General features: G+C 39.9%; 1 protein-coding gene across 4 annotated transcripts in view; it reads left to right on the forward strand.

The window, feature by feature from the left end:
• cadm3 (cell adhesion molecule 3) overlaps positions 1-17,174 on the forward strand; it is an 81,863-nt gene that overhangs the window by 29,223 nt on the left and 35,466 nt on the right. For all 4 annotated transcript variants that reach the window (XM_068340613.1, XM_068340614.1, XM_068340617.1 and 1 more), the window contains exon 3: positions 8,894-9,043. In XM_068340613.1, the coding sequence (XP_068196714.1) occupies positions 8,894-9,043 (150 nt within the window). The remainder of the gene's footprint in view (positions 1-8,893; positions 9,044-17,174) is intronic.

Genomic DNA, 17,174 nt, shown 5'->3' on the forward strand with positions numbered 1-17,174 from the left:
TGCAACATGCAGTGGTTTGATTCTACCTGTAGACCTTTACTGCATTTCTTCCCGTTGATTCCTTTACTGTTCTTCCAGTTTAAGACGAAATGGCCAAAAAAGTCTTCATAGAAAAAACTAAAACATCATTTTAATGTAATTTTTAATGTAAAACAAGCAAAGAATTTGACTGGAAGTACATATTGATATAAACTAACATGATACACCTTCAGGGCTAATGTTTAATTTTTTTGTTTTTGTTTCCATTTCATTGGATATATATTTGTTTGTAATTTTAATACACATTCATTTTCCTTAAGATGAGGATTTTTTTTTGCAGTGTGCAACATCATAACTGGCCTTCAGCTGCATGCCCATCCATCAACATTACCTCTGCACCCGTGCTTTCTGCCTCATTACAGAATGGGTATGGTGCCTCCTGCTGTGGCGCAGACTGCTTCACGCCACTCCGACAGGGAGATCAGTTTGTGATTTTAATGACCGATTTTTGATTCTGAAAAACCACGAGTCAGGAATCAGCTCTACGTGAAGACGCCAGCGGTCAGCCTTTCAGGGCGACTCATGCAGATCAAAAATTTAGCGTTGCCTTTTTTTTTACTATTTCCAAACTCCACCTAACCTCATTGACCAGACACTTGAACAAACCATGAGTGATGAAGCCGACTACACGGCTTCACAGATGGAATAAATTACGTGGATTGGCTTTTTTTTTCTTTGGGAGACACATTTTAGCTAACAGCAAGGTGAATGGGGGAGATTGCGCCAATTTTCTGGCAAAATTGTTTTTTGATGGTGCAAAATGGAGAAATTAATAAGGTATCCTAAGCGTCGCCGCATTCTGAATGGATGGCTTCAAAAGCGAGACAATAAATTGCTATTTCGACGGCGGATATTGAATGCAATTGAACAGATTGAGTTAATTTTCCATATTGCGCACCTTCAATCTGGAGTTTTTTCGGGATTAGGAGCCTTCAAACAGTTGCTCCCCTTATTGGTTTTGTAATCTGGGCTGGAATTCCTCCACCATTATGATGCTTAACCAGGAAAAACTCAAAGTGAAATTTCCAGCAACGCACTGCTGGAAGACTCTTTTGATTTGACTGGTTTAGACTGCTGGGGCATTATAATATTAACCACCTGAACTTAACTATGACGGTGGTAATTCATTTATCACGTTTTGAGAGGGATCCCTTGATGGGGATGAAAAGAATAAGTGATTGAGTTACTCTTTCCAGCTCTCGAGTCTAAAAAGTCATCCTTTAACTCGCTGTTGTTTTTTCACTTCATTCATTCTTTCGGCTCCTTCTCTTTCTTCCTTTTTTCTCATCCCTCTGTTCTCTTTCTTGACTTTTCTGTCTGCTTTATTTTCTTCTAGTCAAGCTCATTGTGTTTTCATGCTTTCAGCCCATTTGCTTCTTTTTCTAAGTCACCCTGTCATCTCCCCTCATTGGTCTCATCTATCTATATATGCTTATTTCTGCCACGTCCTTTGCTCACCTCTCACTTTTCTCTTTTCTATCTCTCTGTTTTCCCCCTCGTGCATTTCTCAATCTCTTTCTTCCTCTCTTTCACCGACCCAACTCTCCCCCGTCTTTCTTTCTCTCCCTAGCAAATCATTAGTCTTTTTTTTTTCTTTTGTCAGCAGCGATGCTGCTGCCCTTTTCTGCAAGCTGCACCCCCCCCCCTTGTCTCCCAACCCTTGCTGTCTTTTCTTTCCTCACAGCGTTGTTCCGGTGGCAGGGCGGGGCAGCAGGCTTTGGCGCCTCGATGCTGCTGCTGCAGACACATTGCATGGTGATGGTGGGGATGTGTGTGTGTGTGCGTGTGCGTGTGTGTGTGTGTGTGTGTGTGTGTGTGTGTGTGTGTGCGTGTGTGTGTGTGTGTGCGTGTGTGTGTGTGTGTGTGTGTGTGTATGTGTGGAAGATGAGGGTGATTAGGTGGCGGGGGATCGTCTGAGCTAACTACGTTTGACAGGCGGTAGGGGAGGAGTGAGGTGGCACGCCCGTTGGAGGTAGTTGGAGGGAGTACTTGATGTGGGGTGGGGGTGGGGGGGGCAAGTTGTTTTCATCTCTAGGATTTCACTGCAAACTATCAGCCTGGAGAAAAAGAAGGATGAATAACCTCACGGCTAAGGAGTTTGTTTGTTCTTAAACCACAGGCCGGGGTTCCTAAATCCTGAATACACTGCCCAAAGCCACCCCCCTACCCTTCTCCACTTCCCCCCACCCACTCAAAGATTATAAGTAATTTGTTCAGCAATCCCAGCGTCGATGCCAGGACAACAGACTGTAAATCTCAGCAACCATTTCTCTCTTTAACTCTTGAAAGCCGTGAAAATCAGGTGGGAAAAACCCCCAAAAACCGCTCTGGTCTGAACCGACAGGAAGCAGGAAAGGATTTCCATTACTGTCATTTCACATATCTGGTTTAAAATATCATCTGTTGACTGTTGACACACATATCAGGGGAGGTGAGGGTTGAACAGAGGGATTGAGGAAAGAGGAAAAGGTTAAAGGTGGATTGAAGGACACACACACACACACACACACACACAGTATGTATGCCAAGATATGTACTCACAGATGCACGCACACTCAGGGGGATGGGTGTTAACTGGGAATAGCTGGTCATAGATGGATGGAGTGGGGGAGGTTGCTCTGCATGTGTGTGTGAGTGTGTGTGTGTGTGTGTGTGTCCTCTGTGCATCTTGTGTACATATTCTTTCCGCGTTCATGTCTTTTTGTAATAGAATGTGTTTGTGTTTGACTGACGTCTGTGTTTGTACCCTTTACGAGCGCGTATGTGTGTGTGTGTGCGTGTGTGTGTGCATGCTCTTGTGTAGGCCTCAGGGGTCTGTGTCAGCATGCTAGTGATGTGTGTGAGTGGATGCCTCTGTGTGTGTAATGGCGTGTATCATACCATGCCATATCAGACTGCACACTGTTGGTCGAAATTTTCTCATCAAACATACATACAGCAGCACCAAAAACACACACACACACACAACCCCCCGTCTGTCACACACCACAGAACAGTACATTCTCTTTGCAGCTGCAGTGCGATGTGGATACACACGTGTGAACACAATAATACATGCGTGCACAGATTCAACCACACAGAGATAAAAACCACCTCATGAATCACACCTGCTCGTCCCACACACACTTGTGCACGGACAGATGCGTAAAAAGATGCATGAAAAAGTAATGTGGCTGCAAAAACACACACACGGGAACACACACACACAATCATATAGGAAAAATGCACCCTTAGAAACAACCATAAATGAACACACACATACCATATACACTAATATGTGAGTAATAACCTTATGGAACACATACAAAACATATTTAATAAAGTAGTAAATAAAGTTCTTAATCCACAATGCTGAAACTGAAGCATCTACAACCAAAGTAGCTGATCAGAGATAGGGTGTGTGTGTGTGTGTGTGTGTGTGTGTGTGTGTGTGTGTGTGTGTGTGTGTGTGTGTGTGTGTGTGTGTGTGTGTGTGTGTGTGTGTGTGTGTGTGAGGGCGAAGAGGTCAGGGAGGAGAAGAACCGAGGTAGACTTTGAAACAGACGGAGAGATGGAATGGGAGGAAAGATGGAGCAAAGCAGATGGAGAAGGGGGACATGAGGTGTGTGGGGGGGGGGGGTGAACGCAGTGATGGAAGAGGTGATTTTAAGTTTTAAATATTCAATGTTTTCAGGGAGGAAGCAATTTTTAGTCGTGTAATAGTTTGATGTTTTAAGAAATGAGTTGAATGAGAGTCAAGAAATGTTTTCAATGAGCGCGTGAGCAGAAATGTAAACAGCATTATTTTAGGAAGGGTTTATTTATCCTCCCGCTCCGTCTGTACGACATCTCTCTGATGCAGAACGCCAGATTTGGTTAGCGATCCAAACCTGGCAACCTCACTGTCATGACAGGATGGATTGGGAAAGAATGACGCAGCAGCTCAGCCGTGCTGTCACGTTACCTCTGTGGGAAACCACAGTAGTACATGAAAAAACCCTCACAGATCACCACTCTGTAACAGATGACTGTAAAACAGAGAGGGCATCATTAAGGAATTATATTTCATTAGTAGGACATCATCCCAGTAAGCAGAGGATAGCAGGGAGGCAGTAAACCAGTTAACAATGCTACAGCTTGTGGTCTACAATATTAAACATTATAACCTGTTAAAAGAAAAGAACTTAATCTGAGTATTACTGGTGACATCATCATAGTTCTGCTCATTCTAAACCAGAAAAGGTTGAATCTTTTATAATTTAACAGCAGTAATTTTCACATTTAGAAATCTGTCATTTTTTTAATAAGAAATTTTTTTTCTGTAAAAAGTCATTCAAACGTAAAACATAACAACCCCCCCCCCCCCCCAGCTAATCCAAGCTGTGAGGAAGTTGACATGCAGACCCTGCAATTTTCATGTAAATTCTAACATGAATTTATGATGCAATATTTTTCAAAATGCTAATTAAAAAAACCCAACCTAATCCTGAAGAAACCTGAATATGAAACCCATGTGACAGTTACAAATATTATTATTCATACTATTTACATAAACACACAAGACTGGCTCAGCCTGTTTTAACTGAGTTTTATTTGAAGCCTAGTTGACCTTAAGTTTCATCTTATTATTTCCACCTAAAAAAACCTCAAATCATCATTTTTACGTTCCTGTTTATGCGCTCCTATTTTGTGCTTTCCCGATGGCAAAAGGAAGTCCACATAACGGGGGCGGCGGGGGGGGGGGGGGACGGTCGGTTTATCATTATGGTCTGTCTTGAGTCATTTTTCCACCTGTATCTGATCTTTTTATGCTCGGTGAAGTCTGCAGCTCTTCAGCTTGAGGACACAATCGTTGATGATCTAATCATTTCAGTTTCAGAAAGAATGCAAATAAACAGCTTTTTTTTGTTTGTTTGTTGTTTTTAAAAAGGGGGGGGGGAAGCTATTCCCATAAGTGCACCCCCCCCTCCTCTTTCCGTCACCATTGGAGGGCCCTCAAGCTCGTCTTGCTTCCTCTATTAACTCACCAGCTTCATCTCGCACCGCCCTCCTGTTTTATTCCTAAACACACACCCGCACACACACACACACACACACACACTGCCCTGTTTCCCACCTTGTACTATCGCCCACCTTCCTTTATATACAATTATCCATCCATCTTTCCCTCTCACTGATGCTCTTGACTTGTTATCAGTCAACACTATCTCTGTGCTCTCTTAACAAGGGGAATGTGTAAATTGAGACGCTTTTAATACCCATGTCTTCCTCAGCTTACAGCTTGAAGTAGGGGAATGGAGAAGTGGATGTGACAAAAAAAGAAAAAGAAAGCGACAGTCTTTAACTTAATGTCTGCTAAGAATAGATACCGTAAGTCTTTCCTTTTATTTTTTTGAGGCATGGGTATTTAGCCTGTGTTAACCGTTTAAACTCCGGCTGAACTTAATTTACTCCTTTAACTTTGCTTTAAAGTAACTTCAGAGCAAAGAACAGATGTGCCTGTTTGAGAGGCTTATAGGGACCACATGGCACCAGAAGGAGAGTGTGTTTGTGGACTGAGTTTATGCACGCCGTTTACATTGGGATGGGGTGTGTTGGTCGTGCATCAGGTCAATAAAGACGCGTTATGAAATTGATCGACAGTAGAAACATTTATCTGATGTTAGATGCCTCCTGAAGCTAACCCCCATCCATATAATGATGTCATGATTGCTCATTTCCTTTGAAACTTTGCTTAATGATTCATACATTATCCTGATGCAGTCAATGCCCACGCAGTGCGGTACTCTAACTAAATTAAATTAAGGTGGAATTACAATCGTCCAATAATGTTAACAAGGTTGCTCCCCATCTTGCTCGTCGTATGAATTAGTGAAGCTATAGATGCAAGATTTAAATGCAGTGCATTAAATGCATTAAAACATTTTAGCCTCGTGCTATCAATCAGTTTGAAGAGAGTTTTACAATTTTTGCTCAAAGGCATTCTAGAACAGTCCCTGCGTTGAATCTTCTTCTTATTTAACTTTCATTCCACTGTGTTAAAATCAATAATCTGTTTATTTTTAAGGGCAAATTTTACCCATTCCCCATATTTATTAACAGGATTGTGCAAAAGCTGTTGATTCCATGGTGGAAGGATGAATTCGGATCTGATCTGGATTAAGTTTCCCTTTGTTAGAAATTCCACAATCTGCCCTTCTTTTCCCTGTGGTTTCCCAAATTACAGAAAAGCTACTTACCTGATTTCCACACAACTTTGTGGAGGGGTGTGATATTCTTACAGGTAAGCTAAGTAAACATGTTGGAAACGGGGTTTCACCGGGCATCTGCACTCTGGGGGGGTACCACACTGTTAGACAATTCATAGTGTTTCAACTGGCAAAATCAAGATCACCCGCCTCCCCGAAAACGCAAATTAACTCAACTTGTTTCAACTCATTAATCAAAGTCCAACTTAATCAAAGTCCAACTGAAATAAATGCAAGTTAAAGACCAACATAGTACTCTGCAGTCATTATTGCCATTTGTAAGAATTGTAGTAATACTTACACGATACTCAAGTTCTGTAATGGTGAGCGTTACATTGATTAAACAAATATAATGTAAATGTAATGTAATGTAAATATAATATAATGTAAATATAATATTTTTTAAAAAACGGTAATTTTGTTTGACAATACGTTGAGTTACACAAGGATAAAAATTGGTTTTACAATATGTAATAATATAACAACAATGTGTTAGAAGTAGCACGACTGTTTTCAACTCATTTCATATAATAATTACTACCCAGCAAACAGAAAAGTTAGTTTGAGCATACAACACTTTTTGTGGTTGTTTTCCCATTTCAGTTTTTGAAGGACTCTTAAAACCGCCCATAATATAATGGATCATTCAACAATTATATTTCTATTTGTTGTGAAACCACTAATAGTTTTGGATTTTACTTGATTCATTTAATGACATGATGTGACAAACATTGAAGTCTGTAATACGAGATACTGAAAACGAAGAAGGGGTTACAGTTGACCACGCTGGTTATGATTGGGCATTGTGTGACAGTAAAAATTGCGCAGGGATCAGACATAGTTTGGTTAACATCCTGATCTCATTGAGGTTTGCTCCATGTGTGATGTATCGGGATCACCAATTTACCTGTTCATGCCAAGGAGAGGAGCTCTGGGCGATCAAGCCGCAAGAATTAGCCTGAAGGTTCTATTAAAGGAGACACTAATCCGTGGTGCACTTGACCACACATTCATCCCTCAGCCATCAGGCTGCTTAGATAAAACCAACCACAAGGTCAGGGCTGCCGCGTAACACCACAGAGAGGAAAGCAGTCCCTTACTCAGATGCCTGTGAGCGCCGCTTGAATCTTGGCAAAAAAAGGATGCACTTTTAAGACCTTTTCAATTTTTTTTTATCCTCAGCCCAGAGGCCGAGAGAGGTGATATTTTTCTTTTCTATTGTCCTTTAGTGCGCTAAAAAAAAAAATCCCCCCCAAAAAAGAAGCTGTCTTGCTGCTTCCAGCTCATGTACTATAAATGTTTATTTTTGATGCTACATGCAGTTAGTCTGCTTGCCTCCTCTTCTGTATCCTGTCTTTTTACACCCCCACCCCCCACCCCTTTATGTCTTGATGGGAGTTCCGCTGAAGCACACTTAGGCAGATGTTCTTCCTGCAGAAAAAAAAAAAAAAAAAATCAATTCCACCGCCGGTGCGAGGATGTGATAACACTCCACACCGAATATAAACCCGTCTCCCACTTGACAATTTTGGTTCCAATTAAACTATTTATACATGCCGTATTTTCAGGGGTGAGGAGACCAGCTTTGAGGCATATCTTCCTGTGAGATGCACCCCTCTGTTGGCTCGGTCTCGTCATCAATTATTTTTTGTTTTTTGCTTGAGATTAGGTTGAAGGAGTGATGGCGCGTCTCTTGAAACATAACTAGATTCCAGTTTAACACAGCAAAAACAAAGGAACTGTTGTGGTCACGTTTTTGCATCGCTTTCTATAATGAGAAACCGCTTGTTTTAGAGCGTATTGGTCGTCCTGATTTATTTCATCTTTTGGTTCACCCTTAGAGAATGGAAAGAGTGGAATTAGCCTGTACTGCCACCCATTATCAAAGGGATACCATTAAATTAAACTTCAACTGGTGGGGGGGTATTTCTGCTCCAGCTCCAGCCTTTGGTTTATTTCATTATATCCCATCATTTGCATTCTATTTCTTTTTCCCTGTTCTTGTTCCCCTCCATAATTGCTGTTTCACTTGAGCTTGTTCTGTCCTCCATTCGATATATGTATGGTTTTAAAACTCAGATTGACACAGATGTTGAAAAAAGAGGGTTACAAAGCCATTAGGGGTAAAAAGACAGGGCAGTTCTTGATGCTTTGACCCCGCCGAGCGCTACTGTCTGCTGTGGCCTCTTCATCGCGACTGGTCCCTCAGGTTTCGTTGGGTCTCGGGATGTGACAGCCGCCACTGACTCATCACTCTTACATTGGCCTCACGACACAACCAGAAAGCCATTTGTCTGCCTTTCTTTTCTTTTTTTTTGTCCCTCTGACAGCACGCCTATGTTTGAGCGCGAATGTCGTCTTTGCTTTCAGAAAGACAGATAGAGATATATAGATAATCTGACAAGCAGAGAAAGAGATGGGCGGGAGGAGATAGAGAGAAAGTGCGAGAGCGAGGCGAGTAATGCATTTTGTGGGTTTATCTGATTTGTGTGCTAGCTGTGCTGCTATTGTTTTATTTTGTATTTTCATATGAGAGTGGTGTCTCTCTTATTTGTCTTGTATGTCCTCTGTCTCGTTCCGCCTTTTGATTTTTTTCTTGCCCTCTTCTCTCCCTCACGACCATCCAGACGATGACCCTCTGCAACCGGTGACCTCAGATGAGATGGTGTCGGTGGGGGGCACGGTGACGCTAACCTGTCGGGTGGCCGAGAGCGACAACTCCTCACTGCAGTGGTCCAACACCGCCCAGCAGACCCTGTACTTTGGAGAAAAGAGAGGTTAGAGGGAGAGAGGGAATGACACACACACACACACACGCACATGCACACGCACACGCACACACACACACACACACACACACACACAGACATGGGCAGTCAATGGAAACATCACTAATGCAATTCTGGGTATTTCATAATGTGTTCAAATGTGATTGATTTGCTTTGCCACTAATGTTTTAGAGGAACCATCATCTCTCTAAACAGATAAACAAATAGTGTATATGTATATAAAAACAGCATCTTTATGCAAGAGATAAAAATTTTGGAAGTTTCATCTGGTTCCGGTTTCATTATGTCTAAGCGGACTTTGGTTTGGTATGATAGATGGAAGTTAATAGTCTGTGTCCTATTAGATTTGTATGTATTTCTTTATTTTTTTTTTATCTTAAGCTTCTTTCTAGAACTAACTGTTCTATATAAAAAAATGAAAGAAATTAAAGTTTGAGCTCAGATATCTGCAGGCTTCAAAAAGGATAAATCAACAAACAACAGTCAGTAGCTTTTGAGATACAAAAATGCTGTTTAATTTGTGTTCATTGGTAAGGTAATGTTTATTCTGTGCTCCATTAAGGGTGATATATTTATATCACAGACATGTTTGTAACACATTTAGCAGAAGCCCAGCAATGCAGGTCCAGCCCTGGAAAAACCAAAATCTCTCCCAAAGCGATGGTGTTTGACCATCAATCAGGATTTTTTTTTTTCTACTTATGATTGCTCTTTCAAAATGAATGTGGGCTACATTGATCACACAGTCCAGCCAGGTATTGACCTTTTGTTAAAGTTAGATTTAGACTTTTGACACAATTTGTTATCTTTTAAAAAAAAATAAAGATTACAGCTTAGAAAAGATTCAGCCTTTAATCTGTCTTTCAACCTTCAGTTAAATTTTTAAAAAACCTTTTCCATTAGTTAAACTGAGGCCCTGCTCTTCATTTGTTTTAACCACCTGTTGGGATTTAAAACAGAATTACTTCATTTTAAGAGGTTTATAGATGGTTAAGTCAAGATATATTTAATTAATTATTTTCATAAATTCTCTCTGTCAATATTTTACGAGAAAATTTTAAAAAATAGTGATTTGGACCCATTTTATGTGTCATCTCATATCAAATCTCCGACAGGGTTACAATAAAAGTTCTTTGTTTTGAAGAAAGCACTCATAAGTACTTCACACAGAAAAAAGTCAAGCTGCATGTTGGTTTCATATTGCATTCGACCATAAGGGCGAATAAAAACAGAACAAACAACAAATCTGGGAGTCTGATGGGCTTAAGTGTCCCACAACATCCAATTCCATCAACAGCAACAACAAAAAAAGATTTTTAATCATCCATTTTCGTGCGACATGATGGCCTAACTAGCTGGTACGTCAGGGCCAACTTGATTCAATTTTGAAAGGACAAAACTTCCTTGATGTATTGATCCAACCTCACACAATAGATTGTGCATTTTAAAAAAAGACAAAATAGATGAGAAGGGGCTCTTGTGCCAAAGTGGAAAAAAGGCTGACATTATAAATATTGAGCTTTGGTTCCAGTGATTGCTTTTTGACTGCGTCGGGTCCAACCCACTTTGTTAAGACAGAAAAGGACCATGCAGAGCAGCCGTTTGTGAGTATAAAGAAGACGTTACGACACTATGCGACATGATGAAATAATTGCTACAAAATAGTAGCTGACATCAAAATGAAACTTTTAAGCCTCTCTTTTCAGCAGCCAAATCTCACACAACAGACTTGATAAATGAGTGTGAATAGAAGGAAAGTCTGGTGCAGATGGGAAGAGGGATGGGAGAGTTATAGAATAAGACACGCAGGCTGTGAGAAGGAGAGAAAAGACTCCCTTGTGCACTGGTACATCACTTAACAGCAGAAGTGTAGTGATTGAAAGATGGAGTTAAGAATGGTGAGAGTAAAGGGGGGCGAGTACAGTACAGTCCGGGAACTTTTCATTGGCAGACATGCCAAAAGTTTTGCAGCAGAGAGGCGAGGGGGGATATGAGTGAGGTGAGGTGGTGGAAAGACAAATGAGAGATCAGCCAGTCTTCACTCCCGATGGAGCCTCAGACGACAGCGGGGAGGAGGAGACGGCGAAGACGGAGCGCTGCTGTAATGACACGACACTTAAAGACTCACGTTAACCTCGTGGGGGATTGAGTGTTGGAGGAGGAGCTGGAGGAGGAATCGGTGAAAATGAGAGGAGGTGGTAGTTAGGCAAGGAGCAGACTCCCCCTCCCCCCCTCTGTAGGGCTGAAACATGCACAGCAGATGCTGCTCTATGGGAGGCAGGGAGTTGAGAGATAGAAAGAGAAGAGGAGGTCAGAGTTAAACCCTTCAGACACGTTTTCTCTTCAACGTGAAGCAGATGGAGGAGGAAAGAGGAGAGGAGGTAGGAGAATCTAGAGCTAGAAGGATGAAAAGTGGGACAAAAGGATACAAGGAGGGATGGAAACTGAGAAAGGAAATGAATACACTGCTGGGGTTCAGGATGGAGGAAAAGGAAGGACTGGACACACGGTGTCAGTGTTTTGACAGAGAGCATAGAAAGAGGAAGTATTCAGAGAGTTGAGGAAAGAGAGAAGATGGGCAGGAAAGAAAAAGAGAAATTTTGAGCTCCTCACAACCATACAATGCACCAAGCTTGGAAAGTTGGGACTTGACAGATGGGGGAGGGAGGATGGGTAGCGAGAGATGAATGAACTGTAAACTGATGAGTGACGACTCCTCACAGCTTACAGACACGACAGCGCTTAGTAGAAACTGTACCGTGGTAAGATCTGAGATAGAGAATTCAGAGGCAGCAAGAGAGAAGGATGAACAACCGACAGACGACGGGACGAGAAAAAAAAAAGGGATGTTTTTTAGGGTGGAGTAAAATATATCGAAACAAGATCACAGATTTAATTTCTTAAGGTTTTTTTTTTATTTGTAAAATGTGACAAAACGTCATGGAATGAAAGCCCCCCTGCCGTCACGTATGAAACGTGGATGCTGATGTTACATCATCACAGGGGTCACGTCAATTCCATCCAATTATTTGGTACGGAAGAAAAAACCTCAAGCTTGGGGTTTGTTTGGTTTTTTTTAACATTATTCATCATTATTCCATCTGCCAAAAGCATTGATAGCAGATTCATTTAGCCCCTGTTTTGCACAGATCAGAGGCAATATACAAAGACGGAGACAAACGAAGGGGCAGAGAGTGGGCAGATTCCTGAAAGTTTCTGAAAAGCCATGCAGAAATAAATAGAAAGACTAAATGTAAAACAAATTTATATATATACCAGCCAAGGAATGAAAATGGGAAAGCCAGACTGGTTCCATTGGAGCAGAGCTAATGAGAGTTCTGCAACTATAACTTCCTAGATAAAGATAAAGCAGCACAGGAAATTAATTGTTAGGGGACACAAAGCTCAGTTGTGTTTATTAAAGCCGATATAATGACAAAAAAAACCCAAACAGCTAATCCTGCCCTGTATTTATCTGAGCATGAACATTCAGAAGAAAGGAGCCTGTCATTTCAGAGAAGGAAAACAAATGATCTGATAACTACAGCCAAGTCTGTGTATTTTAATGCATTTAAAGGCCTCAATTCTTGATAATTTATTTTAAGGCCATTTGAGGAATCACAGATACCCTGCAGCAAATGTGTGGAAGAGGATTGGTGGATGAAGGAGGGGAGAGAAAAGGCAACAGTGCTGCTAATAGGAGATATTAAACTGCTGGGAAAGCAAAAGGATGTGTTCCTCCATTACTGTTAGTCTACTGGGAGATATAGGCGACATTAAAACAAGGACATGGGCAGCAGAGATGATAAATACACAAAAAAACATTCAAATCAAGACAAAAGAAATGAAAGAAACAAAAATATTATATTTTCCAATTTTCTTCCAAAACACTTCCTGTACACAATGAATGTGTGAAGTTTTTCCTTAGGAGACTAACTGTGTCACTAAATCTTAAAAAGACTTTATGAGTGTGCTGAGGAGAGATAAAACCACAAGCGTCCTGACAGACAGCTCTCTCGCCTTATTCTTCATTTTGTGGATCTTACCTTTAGGGAATTCTCCGGGTTTTCTTCAGCAACAGATTGTTTTCGTTTTTTCAAGTAATCAGTTTATCTTTATCATGTCAGAAAATAGCAAAATATCTCTATCATAATTTCCCAGAGCGTATTGTTTTCTTCTTATTTTGGCTTAGTCAAGAAAAAAGTGCAGAAATGACAGAAGAGTAGAGAAAACATCACATTTTTTAGCTGCAATAAAAACGACTGACTGAAAAATAGGTTAATTAATCTTGATTAAATTCCTGTCGATCAAACACTGAAATTGTTTCTGTTACTATATTTATTTAATATTTTTTTATTCTTATTATAATGTATGTTTCAATGTGTTATGCAGTAATATATTTTTATTTTCTAAATGAAACTGTTTTCCCAATAGTCAAAATTTGAGACGACATCTCCATATTTTTGAGGTCTTTTTGCGTCTAAGATTGTCAATCCTCATTTAGTGTTGACTTTGTTTTGATGTTACATAATGACATAATACATTATGCACTTTAGCAAAGTACACAGTATTCAGTGGACTGAACTCTCCCTCCAGGTCAGAGACCAAAACAAAATCAATTATGAAAAATGAGCTCAAACTCTGAAGTGCACATTACAGGACATAGACACAATAATACGAGAATTACGTTCCCTCATTGTGAAAGATTAAGAGACATCAGCACAAATCGGATGTTGTACATTCACCAGGAAGCTAATAATTACATTTCAGCTTGGAAAAAAAAAAAGAAAGAGACAAGAGATTATTTGGATTGGACGGCTGTTCCTGATTAAAAAGTCAAATACTTTGGGAAAACATGCATGAGATACTATTTGCATGAACTAAGCTAAGCTCATCACAGCTACTCACCAGTAACAGGCAATATGAAGCTTCCAGCTGCATCATCGCCACATAGTTGTATTGATTACTCTTTGTTTCTGCACAAGGACAATGTTATATCTATTTCAAGTTGTGCTAATTCCCAAAAAAATTTCCAAGTCCTCTAGTCAACTCTCTGAGAAGCGTTCCCTCACGTCTTTATTCAGTTGGCAGAGACAGACCCACAGCTGGAGGTCTGCATAACCTTTTTTGCTCTTCGGAATTGAAATTGGTATATTTCCTTTCAGTCTACTTATGATTTTATTTATTCGGCATTTGTGGTTTCCTTTCTTTCCATAAAATCATACCAGGAGATGCGAGACAGGCTTTTGCCCTCTGTATAATTTTGCAGTGTAATGGATCTCCAGTGATTTACAAGCTACAGAGGGACTGCATGCAAAAGCTCTCTCAGAGTGGGAGGAAATTAAGTAGGCAGACTTTAGTTATGGCACAAATGACTAACTTGTAAATCATTTGATTAAAAACACGCTTCAAGCGCGGCATTAAACAGTCATAAATGAAAGAAAAAAGAAAAAAAAAGCACAAAAGATATTCATGATGAGGTGCGGCCCCACAGAGAATGACACAAACTGACTATGGCTGCTCAAAACAGTCTGAGTGCACATTGTGAATGTTTTTTGTTTTTTTCTCACATTTTCTGAAAAACTATTGATCCAATCGCAAAAAGTCAAAGTTTTCTTGGTGTGTGGGAAGGCTCTCTGGAGAACGTGTTAACAGCAACTATCGCAGTACTTAAAGACTGCAGGGAAAGACTTCTAAAAAGTAACACTCAAAAGAAGGCCTTTTTCTGCCTTTTTCACTTTGGTTATCTGAACTCCGGGTTTCTTTTTTTTGTACTTAGAACAATCATGTGGAACGGATGATGGGAGAGAAAAAGGGACAGGAACATAAAGAAGTGAAAGTATCAAAAACAAATTTATCTTTAAGGTTAACGATATACATTTTAAATAGAATCCAGGGTGATTCATATGTTGATATTTTAACACCAGTTATGTAAAGAATATGATTAAACCAACCATAAACCTGCATCGACATGCATGTATTGTTACTCTATTTCCTGTTTTCTGTTAATGATGCAAACATTTTATTTCAGTGAAATCGTTTCGACGGTTTGTCAGATCCATTTTTTGAATTTCTGTCTTTCTGACAGTTAAAGATGAATCTCAAATCTGTTCAGTTAAAATGAAGCCATAACCAGCAATTTTGTTGTCGAGCTTAGCATAAAGAGTTTTCCTTTGTCTTGTCAAATTAAATATCTACCAAGAGCAACAGCGACATTATAAACGAACAAGACTAAAGCCAAACGTGAGTGACGTCTTCACGCTACGATCATGGTGTTTCTACTTCTCTCTAAGCCTTATCTGAATCCAGATGACGGTCTCCTAACGGTAGCTTAGATTGTGATAAATGTGGAAAAACGTCCTGAAATTCTCTGCTGACTTCTGTCAAATATACAAATAAGCACATTTCACAAAACGTCTAAACGTCCCTACAAAGAATCTGTCATAGAAGTACGAACGGGCCTTCAGTCAAGAAAATAAAAGTAAGAATCTGACACACAAACCGCACCAGCAAATCAAATCACTGCTCTACAGGACATCAAGAGACATCATGACATGGGGTGACAAATACTTCCTGCTTTATTTTCCATTAGTCCGATCATTTTGGATTAAAAAAATGAGAAGCCTAGCTAATGCGATGGCGTGCAGACAAGCAAAAGCAGCGGAAAGCAGCACACCGATAGTGACAGCAATTATCTTAATTGCTTCCTTGACTTCTTTTTTACTGTAAAGGTGAGAAAAGATGAGAAACGGAACTATGCTTATGGATTGTAAATTTTTTTTGCTCTGTTGTGAAATCTCTCTCTTTCAGCATCGAGCTGAGCTGCCAGAAAGTCTTTTTTTTTCTCTCAGTTATCAAGTTTTTTTTTAGGATGGTGTTATTTGTGGCGATGCGCCCTAACAATGTTGGGGGAGATTGGGTAAAATTACACCAATATCAGCACAAACCAATGCCTCTCACCACTTCAAACGGATATAACACCAACTTTTCTTAGCCGAACAGGTTCTTTTGGGGTGGAGGAGGACTACATATGCTCTGCTAAACTGTCAAGAGGATGTGTGAAAAATAGCCACATGCGTTTAAACAATCTCAAACCCTAAAGAATAAAAGGGCAAATTCAAAGGGCGTGCTAATGCTGCTAAAACACCGGCAATGTGAGAGAAAACAATATAAAAATAATAGAAAGGGCAACCAGAATATCGATGATGAAGCCATTATCAGTTGTGAATTATTGACTTATTTCCATTGATCTAATCGTCATGGTGATGAACTGGATGAACCGATGTAGTGTTGCTCAGTCATGCTGTTCTACATTTCATTCTTTAAATCAAGTTCTGAAGTATATAAACATTCGGTTATTCCTGCAAACATCCAATAATCAGTATAAAGGCAGCGTGAATCACTGAATCACTGAATGAAAGTACTCATACCAGTACTTGGTACCAGCAAGTTCAACTAGAAGTACACTTTTACTTTGCAGTAAATAGTATAACTGCTGGTATTGGTCGAAATATAAATATTTTTTTTTTTTTTTTTGTCAGCACACGGCTTGAAAACTAAACACTCCGATTCCAGCCATTACTTTGCTGTGGTCTCTGATATTTTGAATTTTTCATCAGTATTATCTCGTGTGGTTCCCATGGAAACGTGTTGTTTGAGTTGGCTCTGGATTGTGGTCATTTTGTCTGGAGTACGTCTGGCAATTTCTGCATTGTTGATTTAACCAAACTCCAGACATAAATTTACATTTAATAATTTTTTGTTCTTTATATATATATATATATATATATATATATATATATATATATATATATATATATATATATATATATATATATATATATATATATATATATATATATATATATATATATATATATTTCAACTCAAGGCTCAAGCAAAGGAATGGAGGACATGTCACGCTGATGAATGTATTCTATGCTGTTGGAACTTGGGAGTGTCTGGGCGGATATGTCATCCTCAGACGACTCTTGTTAATTCCGTTCGAAGGAAAGGAAAGAATGACGAGCTGATTGAGAGTGACACGGAGACGAAGGGGAAGGAGGGGAAGGTGGATAAATCAGATAGAAGGTGTGTGTTTATCAAGCGCTTCTTAGTT

Source organism: Antennarius striatus, chromosome 18 (assembly GCF_040054535.1).
Source record: "Antennarius striatus isolate MH-2024 chromosome 18, ASM4005453v1, whole genome shotgun sequence".
Classification (NCBI taxonomy): domain Eukaryota; kingdom Metazoa; phylum Chordata; class Actinopteri; order Lophiiformes; family Antennariidae; genus Antennarius; species Antennarius striatus.